This window comes from Dendrobates tinctorius, unplaced genomic scaffold (genome assembly GCF_039654945.1).
Source record: "Dendrobates tinctorius isolate UK_male_01 unplaced genomic scaffold, ASM3965494v1 ptg000073l, whole genome shotgun sequence".
NCBI lineage: Eukaryota > Metazoa > Chordata > Amphibia > Anura > Dendrobatidae > Dendrobates > Dendrobates tinctorius.
In genome coordinates this window covers 26,514,502-26,535,136 of record NW_027361741.1, presented here as the reverse complement: position 1 = coordinate 26,535,136, position 20,635 = coordinate 26,514,502, and the positions used below count along the sequence as shown (strand labels likewise).

Genomic DNA, 20,635 nt, shown 5'->3' with positions numbered 1-20,635 from the left:
GTATGTTGGTCAGATTTATGGGCCCTGCTAAAGCTTTAAATCTTAAAGACATATGTGATCACCCCTTCATTATGCAGTAATGTTCCCCATCCTGGGCCCCTTCCCAATATATATCCCCTATCCTGTTATATATGTGCCCCATCATAGTATATTTCCCTCATCCTGGGCCCCTTCCTCGTATATATATCCCCCATCCTGTGATATGTCCCCCATCTTGGGCCCCTTCCCAGTTGTTATCTCCACTATCTTGGGTTCCTTCAAGGTATATATGCTTCCCATGTTGTTATATATGTTCCCTATCCTGGGCTCCTTCCTGGTATATACAACTCTGGCAGAGACCACTTTCAAATGTTCAGTTTGTCTGATTTTTCTCTTTATAGGTAAAATGTGAATTGTTCTTTTAGTATATAAACTTCTGACATGTCTCCGAATTTCCCAGCAAAAAATTTTGTATTTTTTTTCTGACCAAGAAAAATGGTCAAAATTAAAAAAGAACCAGTGCTTTCAGACCTCAAATAATGCAAAGAAAACAAGTTCATAATAATTTAGAAACAACAATATTAATGTTTCAACTCAGGAAGAGTTCAGAAATCAATATTTTGTGGAATAACCATGATTTTTAAAAACAGCTTTCATGCATCTTGGCATGCTTTCCACCAGTCTTTCACACTGCTTCTGGCGCAAAAATTTAAGCAGTTCTTTGTTTATTGGCTTGTGACTATCCATCATCCACTTGATTACATTCCAGAGGTTTTCAATGGGGTTCAGGTCTGGAAAATGTACTGCCCATGTCAGGGTTTTGATGTGGTGGTCTCTTAATTTTTGCCAGAGCTGTATATCCCCCATCCTGTTATATATGTCTCCCATCTTGGGCACCTTCCCTGTATATATGTCCCGTATACTGTGACTCGTCCCGGTATATATGTCCCCTATCCTGGACTCTTCCTGGTGTATATGCCACCCATCTTGTTATATATGCCGCCCATCTTGGGCCTCTTTTTAGTATATATGTCCCCTGTTGTGCCTCTGTACTAAAAAATTCTTCTCACCTTCCTCCACTCCACCAACGTGGAGTGTCCTGTTCTGTGGCTGACAGCTAACTAGCATGCCTGCTATGGTGACTTATGATGTCACTACTATGTGACACCAATGCCTGGCACGCTGACGTCAGCAGCCAGCCTCTGATTGACTGGCGGTGTATATTGCAGCACAGGAAGCTGGAGGATCCCTGTTCTGCATTACACTTCCGCTGGATGTGCGTCCTTTTTCTGTAATAGAAAAACAGTGATGCAGCCCAGTAAGTGACACATTGCTGGGACAGGGTCTCTACCCCTACATCATACTATTCCAAGATAAGGTAGCAAAAACCTTGCAACAGATTCCCTTTAAGCTATTTGCACACGTGCGGAATTTCCGCAGCAATTCCGCAACTCCCTGCTGCGGGAAATTTGCGGGAAATATGCATGAGGAATTCCTGCGAAAATCTAGCATTTTGCAAGTGTAATTAGCTTGCAGAATGCTAGCGTTTTCCAAGCGATCTGTAGCATCGCTTGGAAAACTGATTGACAGGTTGGTCACACTCATCAAACATAATGTTTGACAAGTGTGACCAACTTTTTACTATGAGGCTGCCTATTCAGCATCAGTAGTAAAAAGATATAATGTTAAAAATAATAATAATATAAAAATCGTGATATTCTTACCTTCCGGCGTCCCCCCCGCAGCGTTCCCAGGCCTCAGCGATGCTCCCGGCAAGTCCCATACCCAGCGATGCGACAATGACCCCAGATGACGTAGCATCACACGAGACCGCTACGTCATCACAGGTCATTGTCGCAAGGCATCACTAAGAACGGGACTTGCCAGGAGCATCGCTGAGGCCTGGGAGCGCTGCGGGGGATGCCGGAAGGTGAGAATATCACGATTTTTTTATTTTAATGCTTTTTTTACAGGGATATGGTACCCATGGCATGGAGGAGAGTCTCTTCTCCTCCAGACCGTGGGTACCATCCGCACATTTTCCGCTTACTTTGCGCATGGTGGGCCTAGCCACATGCGGAAAGTAAGTGGAACAATGCATTCATAAGTGTACGTAATCCCTGCGATTGCGCAAAAAGCATGAGCATACTGCATATTGTTACGCGATTCGAAAAATATGCAGCATTAGCACGGCATGTGCGGAATGCCATTGTATTCAATGGGTTGCTTTTTGTATGCATTTTCGCGGCGAAAAAATACTGCAAAAACGCATAAAATCCTCAACGTGTGCACATAGCCTTAAGGGTATGTGTACACGTTGTGGATTTGCTGCAGATCCGCTGCAGATTTGCCGCTGCGGATCCGCTGCAGATCGGCAAGTGATTTACAGTACAATGTTATTATATGGGGAAAAAAAAACACGTGCACATGCTGCGTCAAAATCCGCGTGGAAACGCAGCGGTTTATTTTCCGGAGTATGTCAATTCTTTGTGCAGATTCCGCAGCATTTTTACACCCATTCCATTATAGGAATCCGCAGGTGTAAAATCGCATGCCAGATCCGCACAAAAACCACAATAACTCAGCAGGAAATCCGCATAAAAAACGCGTGGATTTTGACCTGCGGATTCTGCCAAAAGATGCAGATTCCGCGCGGAAAATTCCGCACAGCAATCCGCAGCATGTGCACATACCCTAAGAATTGTCACAGGCGTGTAATTCATTTCTAAGCTCCAAATCTCCCTATAATATAACTCATTTAAAGGAGCCTTTTTCATTGTACATAGTGCAAAAATACAACAAAAAACATTATTAGTCTTTGGTCATTGACAGCACCTATTCTATGAAAAATTTATCATTGATGTCATACATTGGCAATTTGTTTCTTTTCTGAGAAATATAACTGAAAGTTTTTGCATGTGTTATGTAACACCAAGTTAATATTTTATTTTAAATGGTAGAAGTTTTGACAGTCTGGCTGTTGTGAAAAGCATTACTGTAACACTTAATCCTTGCCGCTATGCTGAAGAATATAAATGACATGTACATAATGTATCTGACTTACACAATCACTGGTTATAAATAATTTCATGCTATATACTTTCCATTTTGTGCTTGAAGACACAGAAATCCTTTAATACAGGCAATGCCTGTTCTAAATCCATAAACCCTTTCCTTCTCAGAGAAGAAAAATTCACTAATCTTCTTTAGACTTCCCAGAGAACGGTGCCTTGTCAATAGGTATGCTTAGTTTTAAGTTAGAGTTTTCTCACAATGTGAACTTTGTACATTTCTACAATACAAAGAAATGCTTGAGTTGTTTCTATCGCGCTATAGTAACATAGTAACATAGGTTTGAAGGCTGAAGGAAGACCTTATGTCCATCTAGTTCAGCCTATTTTTAGTGCAGCTGTTCTGCATTGTTGATCCTGGGGAAGGCAAAAAACCCACAGAGTAGAAGCCAATTTTCTCCATAGGGAAAAAATTCCTTCCCCTAAGCTGGGTCAACCATCTACCTATAATATTCTGTTATTCGTAACCTTCTATACTGTTACTCACAAGAAAAGCATCCATTCCTTTCTTAAATTCATTCAGTGAGTTGGCCATCACCACTTCCTCAGGAAGAGAATTCCAGAGCCTCACTGCTCTTACCGTGAAGAACCCTCTTCTATGTTGTTGCAGAAATTGTCTTTCCTCCAAACCAAGAGAATGTCCCCTTGTTCTTGTCACAGTCCTTGGTACAAACAGTTCATTGGATAGATCTCTGTATTGCCCTCTGATATACTTGTACATATATATTAAGTCTCCCCTAAGTCTTCTCTTTTCTAGAGTAAATAGACCTAATTTTGTTAACCTTTCTGGGTATTGTGGTGAACCAACTCCATTTATCATTTTAGTAGCCCGCCTTTGAACCCTTTCAAGGTCAGTAATGTCTTTCTTGAGCACCGGCGTCCAAAATTGCACACAATACTCCAAGTGTGGTCTGACGAGTGATTTGTACAGAGGGAGAATTATGTTTTCATCTTGTGTCCCCAGACCTCTTCTAATGCATCCCATGACCCTATAGTCATTTAGTAGAATTTAAGTGGATATGTATAAACTAGATCGGAGGCCCGAGGGCAGTAATGTCACTATGGGGGCAGGCTTTGCAGCGTTGAGAATCTCACCCACTTTCTCTTTCCCCATGTGCTGACTTCTCCCGTCTGTGCTCTCTTCTTTTACCTGTCTACCCCATGTGGGCGTTGATATTTGCTTTTTAAAGGGGTTTTCCCATGAACGAAAGTTCATTTTAAAAATTGCCTGTGTCTGACTGTGTACAGAACATACCACAGCTTCTGGGCAGGGGAGGAAACAAAAGACAATACTGATATTACAGCAGGAGATCGCAGAGGATACATTTTGTGAGGTAAAATATTGTTTAAAAACAGTCAGTGAAATATTTTACCTCTCAAAATGAATCCTCTGTGATCCCCTGCTGTCAGTATTGTCTTTTGCTTCCTCCCTGCCTAGGAGATGTGATATGCTCCGAATGGGCTGCGTACAGCGTATACAGTGTGTGTGTGTGTGGTGCGTATGGCGTATATAGTGTGTGTGTGGTGCAACGGTGTTCCGCTAGTGGTACCGCGCAAGAGGCTCGTACCACCAGCAGTTTCCATATTGAGACACCCATCACTTGGGTGTCCCAATATGGCGGTCGGTGAACTTCCGCCGCTTGGAATTCTGGGATCCGGACACATCTGGACGGAACAGGATGTGAAGACATTACAAGATAATTATATATTAGACTACTGGACCCATGTATAATCCTAGGGATTACTTGTAGCTTCTTTAGGGTCCATTATCTTTTTTTATCATTCTTTTGCCTAATGTGCAGTAAGCTTTATTTAGGTGACATACAGGATATCTTCATTAGTTTTTCCTAAATTCTTCCCCAAAGCAGCCTCTGCTAGGTCCCTCACAACCTCCTCTCACCAACTTCCAATACTTTCTCTTGCTCTTCAGTAAAATACTTATCTTGTGCTTCCCCTCCTCTCTGGAATACCATTTAACTATACAATTAAAATTAATTTAAATACATATTCTATCTCTTTTTATAAGCATAAAACTTGGCCTAAAGTGTTCGTTGACTGATATATCAATGCCATCTCCACCTGACCTATCTAGAGCTGGTTACACTTTTTTCCTCTCATCGATTCCCTACAGCAAAGCTCCTACCAAATGTATTTATTTAGAGCACAATCCAGAACTTTTGGGGTTAATTTTGTAGGTTTTCTATCAACATTGGACATGCATGGTTTCCTGGAAGTTCCTAGACAACAGTGACTTTCCATCTATAGGAAAGCTGAAGGAGGAGCAACTCTTCTCTTCTGTGAACTCTCAGGTGCTGATCCCCCACTGAAAGCATTGCAATATCATATCAGTTTAATATTCCTGGAAACATCTCAAAGTTTCTAACCTGCGGAAACGTCAGATGAGATGCAGATTTTATGAAAAAAACAAAAAAAGTCTGTTGCTGTAGATTTCTTAATATGTTGAGAGGCAATTATTCTGCACTTTGCTTTTAGTCAGTAATGAAAATGTGCAATTTATTTGTTTATGTCTGGGTGGCATGTGGTAATTGAAGAAGCCACATTAACGGAGCTCAAAATGCAAGATATTTATGAAAATGACTCGTGAGCAGCGTTTCAGGTACTGCTTCATAAAATCACATTAAAAAGCCAAAACATAGCATACTACTCCCAAACATATAATTATATGGCATTAGCACAAACATAACGATAAGTGTTCAGTTTATGTAAATCATAAGTTACTGTTTAGTCTGAAATTCGCATTATGAACATTTAAGTAAGTGAAAATTACTTGTACATTTAGATAGCTGATTGTTCCCCCGACACTTACCTTCTCTGACTCCCCTGTGTCCAGAAACACTCAGGAGAGTTGCCAACTTGACCTGTTACTTTTTCAGAACAGCTTATCAAAAAATCACGGAAAATTTTTTTACTAAAAATCATGAATAAATCATTATGATTTTAAGCGATGCGTTTCTACAGCCCATAATTCTGATATGAAGGCATTAGCTACATTCATTCTAAGCTGTAAAATGATGATTGTTACAGCAAAAATAATCTGTAAAAGTTTTCTTCTGCTTCAAAAAAAGTCACGGTCTCCTTAAATTTTTTTGATAGACTGTGCAAAAAAAGTGCTTTATTTTTACAGACTCTCTTGGAATTTCTGGATGGTTTGATAACCCTAAAGGCCCCGTTACACATAACGATGTCCCAGCGATCCTACCAACGACCCGACATGGATGGGATCTCTGGGACATCGTTAGGCTGATCGCTGGTGAGCTGTCACATAGACAGCCCCTCCAGCGATCAGGACCAGCGAGCAAGCTGGTTTCTAATGTAAACATCGGGTATCCAGGAGCCGCGGCTCTTGGATACCCGCTGTTTACCTTGGAAACCGGCGTACACGTTGGTTTCCAAGGTAAATATCGGGTATCTAAGAGCCGCGCGGCTCCTGGATACCCGCAGTTTACCTTGGAAACCAGCGTGTGCGCCGGTTTCCAAGGTAAACAGCGGGTATCCAAGAGCCGTATCTCCTGGATACCATATGTTTACATTAGAAACCAGCGTCCAGTGTCGCTGATCGCTGGTCTCTCGCTGCCACATGCGATGCGTGCTGGCCAGCGGGAGTCCAGCGATCAAAAAATGGCCCAGGCCGATCGAGCACGATCAGCGATACCCGGCAGGGGGTACGGTCGCTGATCCCCGTCACACACAGCAATCTCGCTGTGGCGTCACAAAATCAGCGATCTCGCTAGCGAGATCGTTGTGTGTGACGGGGCCTTAACAGTGAGCTAGGCCGAATGCTCAGTGGCTTTGTATTAAGGGCATGTCACACTAAGCGACGCGTAGAGCCGGGCGGGAGGACGCAGGATCGCCTAGTGTGACAGGTAAGTAGCGACCCCCGTCCCCAGCGATGTCGCTAGTGAGATCTGCCTGTGTGGCAGCTCATTAGCGACCACTTAGCGATGTACCAGCGATCCTGGACCGCGTCATATCGCTGGTCGGGTTCGCTGGTACATCGCTAAGTGTGACAGTACCTTAAGAGTTGCTGCAGGACTCCTCTATCAGAAGCTTATCAACAGGAAGAACCAAAGGATCGGCCTTTGGAAATCCAACTAGCCAATCCTTCTCTCCCGACAGATGGTGTTGGTGGACAAAAGGACTTTGGAGGTCGCCCTGCACATTAGCCTGATAGCCAATCCAGCCAATATCAGCTGGAATTAGTCTAATGTATATGGTGCTTTTATTTTGGCACTTAGTAAGATGACGTTGACCAGCTATACCAATACTGTACCAAAAATACCAAATGCGTATTATAGAGTTAGCATTTTTGTAATTATTGTGTATTGTAACATATTATATTACTCTTTCTTTTCTTTGTTAAATAAATGCAAGATTATTTACTGTACAGATTTTTAGACAGCTCATGATAATCTCTGCTTGGGGCCTTAAGGGCATGTCACACTAAGAGATATCGCTAGCAATATCGCTATAACTAGTGACGTTATAGCGATAATGCTAGCGATATCTCTGTGTGTGATACTTACCAGCGACCCGCTCCCCCGCTGGTTATCGCTGATCGCGCGAGAACGCTCAGGACTGTTTCTCGTCGTCAGCTTCCTGCGGCGCTTCCTGCTGTGAGGACGAGCGACGCGTGGAGCCGGGCGGGAGGACGCAGGATCGCCTGGTGTGACAGGTAAGTAGCGATCCCCGTCCCCAGCGATGTCGCTGGTGAGATCTGCCTATGTGGCAGCTCACTAGCGACCACTTAGCGATGTACCAGCGATCCTGACCGCGTCATATCGCTGGTCGGGATCGCTGGTACATCGCTAAGTGTGACAGTACCTTTAACAAAGAGCCATGGAGAAAGATGTGATAGTGTGAACATTAGATAAGAACTACGTAAGTAAATGTGCTCCCATATACAGACTAGATGTAAATACTTATGTCCCCCCAAAAAAATAAAGTATTCAAGGTGATACCTTTATTGGCTAACCAGAGAAATTATATTTGCAAGCTATCAAGGCTCAGAAGGCCCCTTCATCGGGCAGTTACTGAGAAGAGATGGAAACATGTATATAGGAATTATACAAGGACATGAGAGATGCTTGCTAGAGATAGGCCAAGGAAATCAAATTAAAGCTTGCAAATATAATTTCTCTGGTTAGCCAATAAAGGTATCAGCTTGAATACTTTTCTCAATTTTTTGGGGGAGACATAAATATTTACATCTATTTTTCTGGCTAACACGGTACCGCAATATTATCATATACAGACTAGAAATTGCCCATGCCTTCTGATGTAGGCGAGATCTATTAACAGTCTAATGTGAATCAGCGGCTCTCGACTCTTTGTTGATGTCAAGGAAGAGTAAGATCTGCCCTGTTGAATTTTAATTGCAGATCCTTTATTTCTCTGTAGAGATAAGCGGTTTCTAGAGGGTTCAGGCAGCATCTCCTTCATAGAGAGTGTAGAGCTTGGTCAAGCATCACTGTTTGAGGCAGCTAGGAGGAGACACATTGTAGTTGTTGACCGAACGATTATTCTGCTAATGAGTATGCTGGCCCAAACTTTGGAGGTGGGTGTCTTTCTTCTTGGAGAAGGCTGCATGGGTCAAACTTTTGAGTAATCTTTATACGTTTTAGGCCTTTTAATTGTGAACATATTTGTTAGTGCCCAGGTTCTAAGACCCCTCCCCCTCCACTGATTGCTCAAAAGATCACTTAGAAGTGTGGAGTTCAGGAGTCAGAAGACTATAGATGCAATAAAAAGGCATAGACTTTTTACTGTGGGCTCCTGACTTCTGAGTTATTTTGAGAAATCAGTGGGACCCTCACCGATCAGCTCAGAATAAATGGGCCTAAAACATGTAAAAAATTAACCAAATGTTTACTTACGCTTTATAGGACTACAGGTCTATATTTTACACTTTTTCCCATTACTTACGCTTTATAGGACTACAGGTCTATATTTTACACTTTTTCCCATTACTTACGCTTTATAGGACTACAGGTCTATATATTACACTCTTTCTCATTTTATGATGTTATCTTTTATTTGTGTGCTGATTTGCTGTAAAGAAATGTATAGAAATTAATAGAAGCTAATAATAATAATAAATTTTATTTTTATAGCGCCGTCATATTCCGCAGCACTTTACATTTCAGAGGGGATTTGTACAGACAATAGACATTACAGCATAACAATAATCACATACAGTAGATTATAACAAATACCAAGAGGAAAGAGGGCCCTGCTCGCAAGCTTACAGTCTATGAGGAAAGAGGGAGACATGAAAGGTGGGTGGTAATATGAAATAAGAATGTGTTACAGAGATAAAATATGGATCCTCATTGCCTCTGAGGCCATCATCCCTACATATACACACTTTATGATAGTAGTAAAGAAATGGGGAAAGATTTGTATAATGAGCTCTCCTCTTATTTTCCAAACCATTTTATTTCCATTTTAAACACTTTTGTGATATAGTCCTAATGTTCCCAATTACATTTTGCCTGTGGACAACAGTAATTTGAGATGGTCGTAAGTCAGTGCTTTCCTACAATCAATTTTCTATGGTAGACTGATTAAAATATCAGCTTAATTTTGATAAACAGCACAATTTATTATTTGAGAGGACATTTGTAAATACCTCTAGGTCCCCGTAGGTCTAAACACTGTGAAATGAAATTGAAAATCCAAAAACCTAACCAGATTGTTCCCACTTGTAAGTGGAGAGGTATTTGTGAACCTCTCAGCAAGGTTGGAAATTACTCAGCCATAGTTTAATTTAAATAGAAGCCTATCATAGAAGCCTATCACTTTACCCCAAAATAAGCAAAAATAATATTGATTTTACAGTGCTGTAAGTCATTACAATTTGTCAGCTTTTATGTTGTAATTAAATTGCCTCAGGGAAACCTAGTGTAGTTTTTCAATTTCGGAAGCTGGTAAAGGTAGTGTATCTTGCCAACTTCCGTATCTAATTAGCTATAAATTGTGTTTTTATAGCTAATCTGTTACTGCTCCGTCTTAAAAAGAAAGATTGTTTGTTTATTAATCTCTTACTTTCCAAAAACTGAGTGCACCACGATTTATACCGGAAAATTGTGAGCTGTTTTTTTTTTACAGTTCGCTTAATTTATTATATTTTCTATTAAGGACTCAACTATGTGTCTTTCTGACATAATGTTCATTCTGCATAGGGACAGTATATGCCAGAGGACAATACTGGGTTGTTTTGTATTCTATTCTTCTATATAACTCTCATAAATGGATACTATAGCCAACATATGAGCCATAACCAGATTGTGTGAAATAATAATTAATGACAATAATGCTTTATTGCTATTCCGAATTAAGCCACTATACACTTTAAATAACTGTTGGACAAATGATAGTTTGGCCAATCTTTTGACCAGCGGTTATTTGGACAACTCTCCCATACACAGGTGCTGACTGTGTTCTTTGAGAGTCTCTGCCAGACATTTATTGGTGGTGGCTTATCTCTAGAATACAAGGATGGGCTGAAGATGTTGAGGGAGATTAGGAGCAAACATATGTTTGAAAATCGAACTTCCTCATCATCTTCTGTCAGGGAAGAGTCAGGGAGTCCCCTTACACATTATACTGTGAATATCAGCAGGTTCAGCCATTGCTAGCCTAATGTGTATGGGGGGTCTCTAGGTGCTTCTGAGAAACCGTCTTCGTCGCCTCCTTATTTTTATTGTCTAGAAATGTATAGTGGTATGGGGTTTTAACATCTTAATGTGACTGTTTTCTTGATACTTTTTCTTTTGGTCTTTACCAAGTCCAAGTATAGACCATCACAGCAAGTAATGATCAAATCAGTACAATCACACCACCACTGAGGCGTATTGCCAAATTATGCTTCATCAGAAGCCATATGTAGCGATATATGCAACTTGAAGGTATCTTGTACATTATACATCCATAATGCCTTATTACTGATCCATACAAAGCGGAGATGTAATCTAGAAAGCCTCACTCAGTAAATAAAGTGCGTACATTCTCCAAAAATGTAATTTGTATTGGGGCAAGCTGTATCATCTATCAATGTAGAAACAAAGGTTGGAGTGTTTGAATTTTAACGTGTCTGATCCTTTGTTTCCTAGAGGAACTAGCAATCACGTACACTCTTTATATTGAAATGGTTACACATTTATGGATAGTGATAGAGATGATGGCTATTGGCTTAATGGTTGTTCATCTGACAGCTATCTACGTAAAAGGCTATTTTTAATCTAAATCTAGCCATGCATGTTAAAACCAGCTCTGAATGGATTAACCACAACTGGGTAAGCTCCACCAACAGATAAGATCGCATTGTGCATTGAAGACAGATAATCAAGATGTAATGTAGTCTGAGAAACAACTGTTGAGACAAGTATGCCGCCCATGAAGGAAACATACTTAGATACTTATTTAATAAAGTTCAAAAAATTAGAAACGGATCCGTCAGGTCTAACCTAAAATCCTATAAAATTGATGCAGAGGAAGGCAAACCTCACTATGAAATGAATCCCAATTGTCTCAATTAAGGGGAAAGTGTATAAATAAATGTCCCATCCCTAGAAATCTAGTAGAGGAGCCCAGTGTGTGATGATGGCAAAGCCTTATTTCCTTCTATCCTGCAGACATAAAGGATTTGCCCTTGTTATTATTACGAGCTTAGGTATAAAAGATGATTAAAAAGATCTCTTTGTCCATTCATATAGTTTGACATTGCAATTAGTTAGCCCCCCACGCTGTTTTAGTTCTGTAGTGCACACATTACGTTAGGTGTCTTGGTCACCCTTCTCTGCACCCTTTTCTAGTTCAGCCGTATTCTTATATACTGGAGCCCAAAGTTGAACCCATTATTCCATAGCACTATCAGTCAGAGTACAAAATGTTTGGAAAATGTCATATTGACATCAACATATTGGACAGATTCCTATAACATTCCATTCAGTGATATCTGTTGGAGTAAAAATGTAGCATTTCATTGAAGCCATTGAGTCTGTATCATCATTTAAATAGGATAAAAATTATGACTATGTAGAGCTCAACCTTCAAAAAGATATATCCATAAATATAAAAACAGGATAACATTATTTGATGTATGACAGAAAGTAGAAGAGGTTATTATGTAAGGTATAAATCACTCCGAGGTCCATCAGAAGGTGTCACAAAGGGCTTTATTTCATATGTTGAAAATATTATGTTGGAATAATCATTTCTCTTTCGTTTCCTTGAGACATCTTCATTGCTTCTACATAAAATGCATAATTTCAACTACTTCAGTTTAATTTAAGTGTTTAATTTTTATAGTTAACCATGAAAAAGGCAAGATAAGCTCTTCACAGGGCCATGGATAAGGAGTATAATAAAACATGATTCTGGAAGAAATATTATACTTTTATTAATAATAATAATCAAGCTCAGGAGTGATCATCTTCTTCTCCCTGCGAGCTTTCATAGGAGACATCTTCTCATTGTGAAATACATCTTTTTTATGGTCATTTCTGCAGTATCTTACAGATTAAATTCCTTACTGAACAGGCAAGTCATCCAATGTATTACTTTATATCCTAACATCAGGCAAACTGCAATTATAGGATGGCAGATATAATAGGTGAAATTTCCGCTGCATTGAGCAATGTGTTGCAGGTTTTTATATTTCATTTCTATTTTAAAGCATAAAATTATATTGTTTTTTTCAAGGCTTAAATATAACGGGACAATTTTGTCATCTGCTAGAAAGGATTTGGATGTTTCTTTTCCTTGATTACTTTGAACTGCATTGAAAGGGTTGATGCCCAAACGCTATTTTAGAATATTTTCTTGGGGACACTGGCACTTGGAATTGTAAAGTTTGTGACTTACATTATAAATGTACTAACCCTTTATGTGTTTAAATGTCAGAAGGTTTTTACAGTTGTGGCCAAAAGTATTGACACCCCTGCAATTCTGTCAGATAATACTCAGCTTCTTCCTGAAAATGATTGCAATCACAAATTCTTTGGTATTATTATCTTCATTTAATTTGTCTTAAATGAAAAAACCCAAAAGAGAATGAAACAAAAAGAAAAACATTGATCATTTCACACAAAACTCCAAAAATGGTCCGGACAAAAGTATTGGCACCCTCAGCCAAATATGTGGTTGCACAACCTTTAGCCAAAATAACTGCGACCAACCACTTCCGGTAAACATCAATGAGTTTCTTACAATGCTCTGCTGGAATTTTAGACCATTCTTCTTTGGCAAACTGCTCCAGGTCCCTGATATTTGAAGGGTGCCTTCTCCAAACTGCCATTTTTAGATCTCTCCACAGGTGTTCTACGGGATTCAGGTCTGGACTCATTGCTGGCCACCTTAGTAGTCTCCAGTGCTTTCTCTCAAACCATTTGCTAGTGCTTTTTGAAGTGTGTTTTGGGTCATTGTCCTGCTGGAAGACCCATGACCTCTGAGAGAGACCCAGTTTTCTCACACTGGGCCCTACATTATGCTGCAAAATTCGTTGGTAGTCTTCTGACTTCATAATGCCATGCACACGGTCAAGCAGTCCAGTGCCAGAGGCAGCAAAGCAACCCCAAAACATCAGGGAACCTCCGTCATGTTTGACTGTAGGGACCGTGTTCTTTTCTTTGAATGCCTGTTTTTTTCTCCTGTAAACTCTATGTTGATGCCTTTGCCCAAAAAGCTCTACTTTTGTCTCATCTGACCAGAGAACATTCTTCCAAAATGTTTTAGGCTTTTTCAGGTAAGTTTTGGCAAACTCCAGCCTGGCTTTTTTATGTCTCAGGGTAAGAAGTGGGTTCTTCCTGGGCCTCCTACCATACAGTCCCTTTTCATTCAGACGCCGACAGATAGTACGGGTTGACATTGTTGTACCCTCGGACTGCAGGGCAGCTTGAACTTGTTTGGATGTTAGTGGAGGTTCTTTATCCAACATCCGCACAATCTTGCTTTGAAATCTCTTGTGAATTTTTCTTTTCCGTCCACATCTAGGGAGGTTAGCCACAGTGCCATGGGCTTTAAACTTCTTGATGACACTGCGCACGGTAGACACAGGAACATTCAGGTCTTTGGAGATGGACTTGTAGCCTTGAGATTGCTCATGCTTCCTTACAATTTGGTTTCTCAAGTCCTCAGACAGTTCTTTGGTCTTCTTTCTTTTCTCCATGCTCAATGTGGTACACACAAGGACACAGGACAGAGGTTGAGTCAACTTTAATCCATGTCAACTGGCTGCAAGTGTGATTTAGTTATTGCCAACACTTGTTAGGTGCCAGGGGTAAGTTACAGGTGCTGTTAATTACACAAATAAGAGAAGCATCACATGATTTTTCGAACAGTGCCAATACTTTTGTCCACCCTCTTTTTTATGTTTGGTGTGGAATTATATCCAATTTGGCTTTAGGACAATTCTTTTTGTGTTTTTTCATTTAAGACAAATTAAATGAAGATAACAATACCAAAGAATTTGTGTTTGCAATCATTTTCAGGAAGAAACTGAGTATTATCTGACAGAATTGCAGGGGTGTCAATACTTTTGGCCACAACTGTAGATCCCAAACTAACATCATCAATGTAAAGTTCCCATAGTGTTGGTCATCTGCATACCTTCCCTGTGACCTTCTCCTCATCTGAGATCTCATGTTAGCGCCGTCATTCCCAGGGGCGACGCATGCGCAGATCGATAGTCTTGAACTTCATCAATACCTTACTGAAACTCCCAGATATGATTGCACTTGTGCGGGATCTTAGACAGATCACAGAGAAGAGTGACCTAAAACTAAAGATGGCTGACAACACTCCAGTATTGGACAATTACAAAGGGCACATAGACACAAAAAGGACTCACCGTCAAAAAGTTCCAATAAGTCCACTGGGAAAGAATTCAATAAAAGAAATAGACAGCATCCAAATCAAGTGAAAACAACTTCAAGATTCCATTTATTCTGCGATAGATGGCAAGTTTCGACCAGCCATAGGTCTTTTACAAGCATACTTGAAAAAGATCGATGGCTGGTCAAAATGTGGCATCTGTGGCAGAAGAAATGGAACCTTGACTTTTTTTCACCTGATTTGGATGCTGTCGCTTTCTTTTAGAGTTGAGTGACCTGTCACTCACTGACAGGAGGCCTCAGCGTGGAAAGGAGAGCGATTGGAGAGCTATAAGTGCAGAGCCAAGTCCTTTGTGATTGTGGCTTATTTGCATGAAAATCCAATGGATTTTTATAAACCAGACCCAAGGGCTTAAACAAAGGCCACTGGTGTTTGTTTGGAGGCTAAGAACATGCTGACAGTTTCCTTTTAATAATAATAAAAATATGTCAAACTTTTTTCTTTATAAAGTGGTCATATGAAATTGGAAAGAAGATTTTGCTTTTTTTTCCCTCCAGAAACACCATTCTTGTTCATGGGCTGCATTTGCTACTGCAGATCAACTAAGTTCATTTGGTTGAGAATGAGCTGCAATATCAGACACGGCCTATGAGCAACAGTTTATCCCTTTTGAAAGGTATGTACTATTTGTGTGTAGCAAATAATGTTACTTAGATTTGATCTTTTATTTTCACAGGCGGCATCCTCTGCCTTAAGCAGCTTGGGTCATGTCTACACTGCAATTGGCGACTACCCTAATGCATTGGCTAGCCACAAGCAATGCGTTCTCCTGGCTAAACAATCCAAAGATGAACTGTCTGAAGCACGAGAACTGGGGAACATGGGCGCTGTCTACATCGCAATGGGGGACTTTGAAAATGCAGTTCATTGCCATGAACAACATTTAAAGATTGCAAAGGACCTTGGCAACAAAAGAGAGGAGGCCCGGGCATACAGTAACCTTGGCAGTGCCTTTCACTACAGGAGAAACTTTGACAAGGCAATGTCCTACCACAACCATGTTCTAGAACTTGCACAGGAATTATCCGAGAAGTCCATTGAGATGCGTGCCTATGCTGGCCTGGGTCATGCTGCACGCTGCATGCAGGATTTGGAGAGGGCTAAACAATATCATGAGCAACAACTGTCAATAGCTGAAAGTCTTAAGGACCGTGCAGCAGAGGGTAGAGCTTCTTCCAACTTAGGTAAGTGTAATTTCTTGCCACGTATCTTTTTATTTTTTAGTATTCATCTAAAGCAATTCTCAAAGTTTAATTGTTTTGTAATTGTAGGGCATATAAGTGAGTTACAATGAGAATAAACAGACTTGTGTGCTATCGTTAGATTGACTTGTTCTTGTATAGATTTTGGTGTTCTCCATTATAGTCACTATTGTAGAAAATTCTGCAATCTCCTGAGAGTACTTCGCTAACCATTTCGATATGAAAATTGAATGGATGGGGACAACATTCACTTACTGACCGGTTGGTAACAAGCTGTAGATAATTTTATAGAAATGATTGCGTAGATATAGATCACTGTGAGGTGTAAGTAGGTGACAGCATTCAGTGTTTAGTATAGAAGTACCTTTACACAATAGATGAATGTTGGCAAAATCCGCTGTACGCGGATGTGTCATAAAAAAATAGCTGTTGACTGAAATAGTGCTTGGTCTTCAGCAATTTAAAGTTTATGGCCACCTCAAGAAATATGGTGAATGATCTCATAGACTATGAACTTGTGATAAGTCTGAAGAGCACAGAAGCAAAACTACTGAGTTTACAAATAGTTCCAGAGATCCAGTTTTTCAAAAGCGTTCAGATTCTGGGGCTTCAGAGAAATACACAAGAAGAAGAAGAACACAAGGCTTGTGTTAGTAAGTGGCCATGGTTTTAAATTCCCTGTTTGTCATTTTAATGGATAAAGATTAAAGAATTATTGACTTTTATTTACTTTGGATGTGCCGTTTCTTCCGTCTTCCCCTTGGTAATGGCCATTGGTCAAGGTTTGTTAGACTGGTGACTTGTACAGGACAACAGACACAACAAATAGTGCATCAAATAGCTGAATTAGAATCCGGACCAAGAATGATTTCAGCCTATCCTCCTATTGTACAAAGCTGGACAATAAAAGGTATAGGGATGCTGAAAAGTCCTTCAAAATGTCAAGTAGATGGTCACCACTAATATACATAGTCACTGATCTATCTATTACCATTACATCACAGGAGTAAAGAAAACCTCTATAGAGAGAATAAGAGTCTCTTTCCAGTTTCACCCGTACTACCTGGTAAATATGCACCACAAATCTGCAATTCTAACACTGTGGTCATCTTTTTCTCAAAAATCTTGGGTGCTGAAAGACTGATGGCATGTCACTAATGCACAGCTTTATCAGACAGATATACGGCCATGCTGGTCATGAAAGGTTTTAAGCATTGTCAGCTACTTCAGTGTCTGTCACTTGACAATTGCCCAGACGACTAGTTAGTAGACAGTATATCTGGTTGCACACCCAGCAGCCAGGAGACCACATCGGTCCCACAATGCTATTCTCTGCGGCCCCAAACCATCTGGTCACAGACATGCTTTTCTGGTGACTGCTCTCATGTATCGCACGTCAGAGAGAGGAGTAGTGGTGTGTAAATATCAACAGAGATGTTAAGTATTTTTTGCTCATGGTTTGGCCATCTTTTGAATTGCCATATATACACAGAATAAGACTCTCCCTCTTTTGTGGAGTGCCATACAGGGGTCAGATGTGGTGGCCATACACGATTGCTCTTCTTTATAGTTTTATCTAGTTTTGCTTACATTAAAGGGATTGTCCAAGACTAAGATATTAATGACCTATTCTTGGGGTAGGTCATAAATATCCTATTAGTGGGAGTGCGACACCCTGCACCCTCAGCAGATGTTTGCAGGTCCCATGGTGGCCGGTATAGACCATGTGTAGTTCTGGGACACCACAGCACTGTACACTATATATTGCCTATTCTTCTAGGGTACTGCAGCTCAGCTCCAAAGGATATGTTAGCAGTATGTAATCCTGGATAACCCTTGTAGTAGCTATGAGAGCTGCTTTTATGATTTCTTCCTTCTTACAGAAGATACAGGAGAGAAAGTGACCTTTCATTTTTCCCATTGGAGATCTGGAATCAAACCTCTATGGCATTTACTTTCCATATGTCTTCACTATCTCAGATGGTAATATCCCCATTAGTGTGATTTCAACCATAGGGATTAGTTCAATGTGACAATGTGGCCCTCAGACCAGAAGAGGCTGTACATCCCTGCAATGTATGCTATTGAAGAGAGAGAAATACACTAAAAACATGTTGACACTATGTCTGCCCAACTGTAACATTACCCTTTGATGTTGAGTGGCTACAGATACCACGGTCCCAGTGTAGGAACGGAGAACACGTTCAGGAACAGTGTACGTGCTATTCACCAAGAGGAGAGAATACTAGGAAACGCTTCCAAAAAACCATTCCAACGTTCTTCACAGGTTCTACATTTATTGACCACCTTTTTCTGAGTCACACCGACTCTCTCAGCACGTAAAGAACATATTGCTGACGCTATGCAATTCACAGGTTTCATTATAATATTTGCACAACTGGATGAGTCTCGAATATCTAATTTTCACCGTCTATTTTTTTATGCATGGGCTTAGCAAACGTTATAAATGAGACTCCTATTAAATTGAATTCAAGTGTGCTACATATTATTTGGTTCCGCCACATGCTATTGATCAAATAATGCGGTGGTATTCATGAAATTTAATAATAAACGTGTCTAGGAATATTAGGAGCGCACAGATATTTTTTATTAACATCAGTCTTTGCTTCTCTGTTAGACCAGGACTGTTTGGCTGCTTAGAATTCCAGTGAGGTTTGGAAGAACTGTGTATTTTTGTATCTGTGTGTGTCTGTCTCTTCTGTAATTTGGGTGAATGAATATCCCACATGCTATCATATTTTTTGTAAAATTATTATTTTTTTAAATTAAATTCATATTTTTATGCATTTATTCAATTAAAGCATTGGTTACAATATGTCCTTTCTGACACTTGTGGGGGAGGCTATTGCTAGTAGTAATTTAAAGGGGTTTTCCCCGTTGATCTGCAGAACAAGGGGGCAATAGAGTTTGGCAAATCAAGCTCTTCTTCTTAAAGGTAATCTCACTAGGTTTTTGCCTGGTTGTAGTGATGCATCATTTTCTGGGCTACTTGCTGCAGTTTTTATGATCTTTTGATAAAAACAATGATTTTATCACTGTAGGACTAATGACCTGCTGCCATGTAGTCCTCCATATTCATGAGCTCCATATAACCACGCCCCCACTTCTGATTGGCAGCTGTCCACCTATACACAGTGCACACAGAAAGCAGCCAATCAGTGGTGGGGGCGGGGTTATACAGAGCCCAGCATTCAGAGAACAGGCTGGTCTGCAGCAGGTAACACAGTTATCAAAACTGCAGCACCCAATAAGTGATACATCACAGGAATCAAGGTGTCAGCCCTTACATCATGCTTCTCTCGGGGAAGCAAAAACCTGGTGGCTGATTTCCTTTATGATTGATAATTAAGCATTGGAGCAAGCCCACCAAAAACCAGTGCATGAAGTAATTCTCGATTTTTGGTGTTTTTCTTTCTTTACCTCTCTCTGCATTCAGCTGTAAGTTTGGTCAGTGTTGATCCTGTGAAAAATGTAATGCAGCCCTATGTCTTTAATATTTAAACAGAACCTTATCGCCGCCCACTGACTGACCAGAGAGGCTCTTGTAAGAGAGCAATCAAGCCTAATTCAAAGGACATTATTAAGGTGGAGCTGTCACAGCCTTGATTTTAATAAAAGTGGCTACTTCAATTAAATTGTCTTATAATTGAAGAAAATATTAAGGAACTTACTGCATATTCTTCAAATCCAGTGCCGTGCCAGAAATAGTAATTATTATTTTGATGATGCGGTTACCACCATGCATATTTATGAGCTCAGCTCTTCAACCTATGTGTGTATAAGAGGTCCTAACTAGTGTTAGCCATCACAGAACACATTTAGGAAAGATCAGAAAGATCATTTTCAGTCTTAAACTATAAGTTACCAAGTTAGCAATAATAAAAAAAAAAAAGAAAGAAAAAAAAGTAAATCAGAAACCTTACGTAATAGTCAAAATACAAAAAAAGTATACTATTAGGAAATGCAAGGTAGAAGGGGAAGGGGAGAGCATACAGACATGTGGAAAAAACAGGGACGCACAAGACAGGAGTGTGGGCATATTAGTGTTCAATATATCACATAGTGAATGATGATTATACAGAGGTTAAACTCCTAAACAAAGCCCAACTCTGTAGCAATGCAAGAACAAGTACGGTAGTTATCAAGACATGTAATTACAGCTATGTATATACAAAAGGTGAAGGTGAAAGTAAGCTATTGCATTACCTAAGAATGAAACCAGATGGATTCAAGGGCTCCTGGATTAATGTGCATTCGCCTCGACGCGCGTTTCGGACCATCCTTCGCCAGGGGGCGGATGTAGATGAGTGGGGGGGAGAAGTTTTAAAAGAGGACCCAGACCAATGAGTTTGTGACAATAAGTCTGTGCCACCAAGCATATGGCTCTGACTTAGACATTCAAGAGCTGCTCTTATGGTCACTCTAGTAGAAGAGAACATGTGCTAGTTG

General features: G+C 40.3%; 1 protein-coding gene across 2 annotated transcripts in view; it reads left to right on the top strand.

Moving 5' to 3' along the window:
- The window catches only part of TTC28 (tetratricopeptide repeat domain 28), a 616,338-nt gene that overhangs the window by 299,111 nt on the left and 296,592 nt on the right, over positions 1 to 20,635 (top strand). For both annotated transcript variants that reach the window (XM_073582693.1, XM_073582692.1), the window contains exon 5: positions 15,640 to 16,147. In XM_073582693.1, coding sequence (XP_073438794.1) covers positions 15,640 to 16,147 — 508 coding nt within the window. The remainder of the gene's footprint in view (positions 1 to 15,639; positions 16,148 to 20,635) is intronic.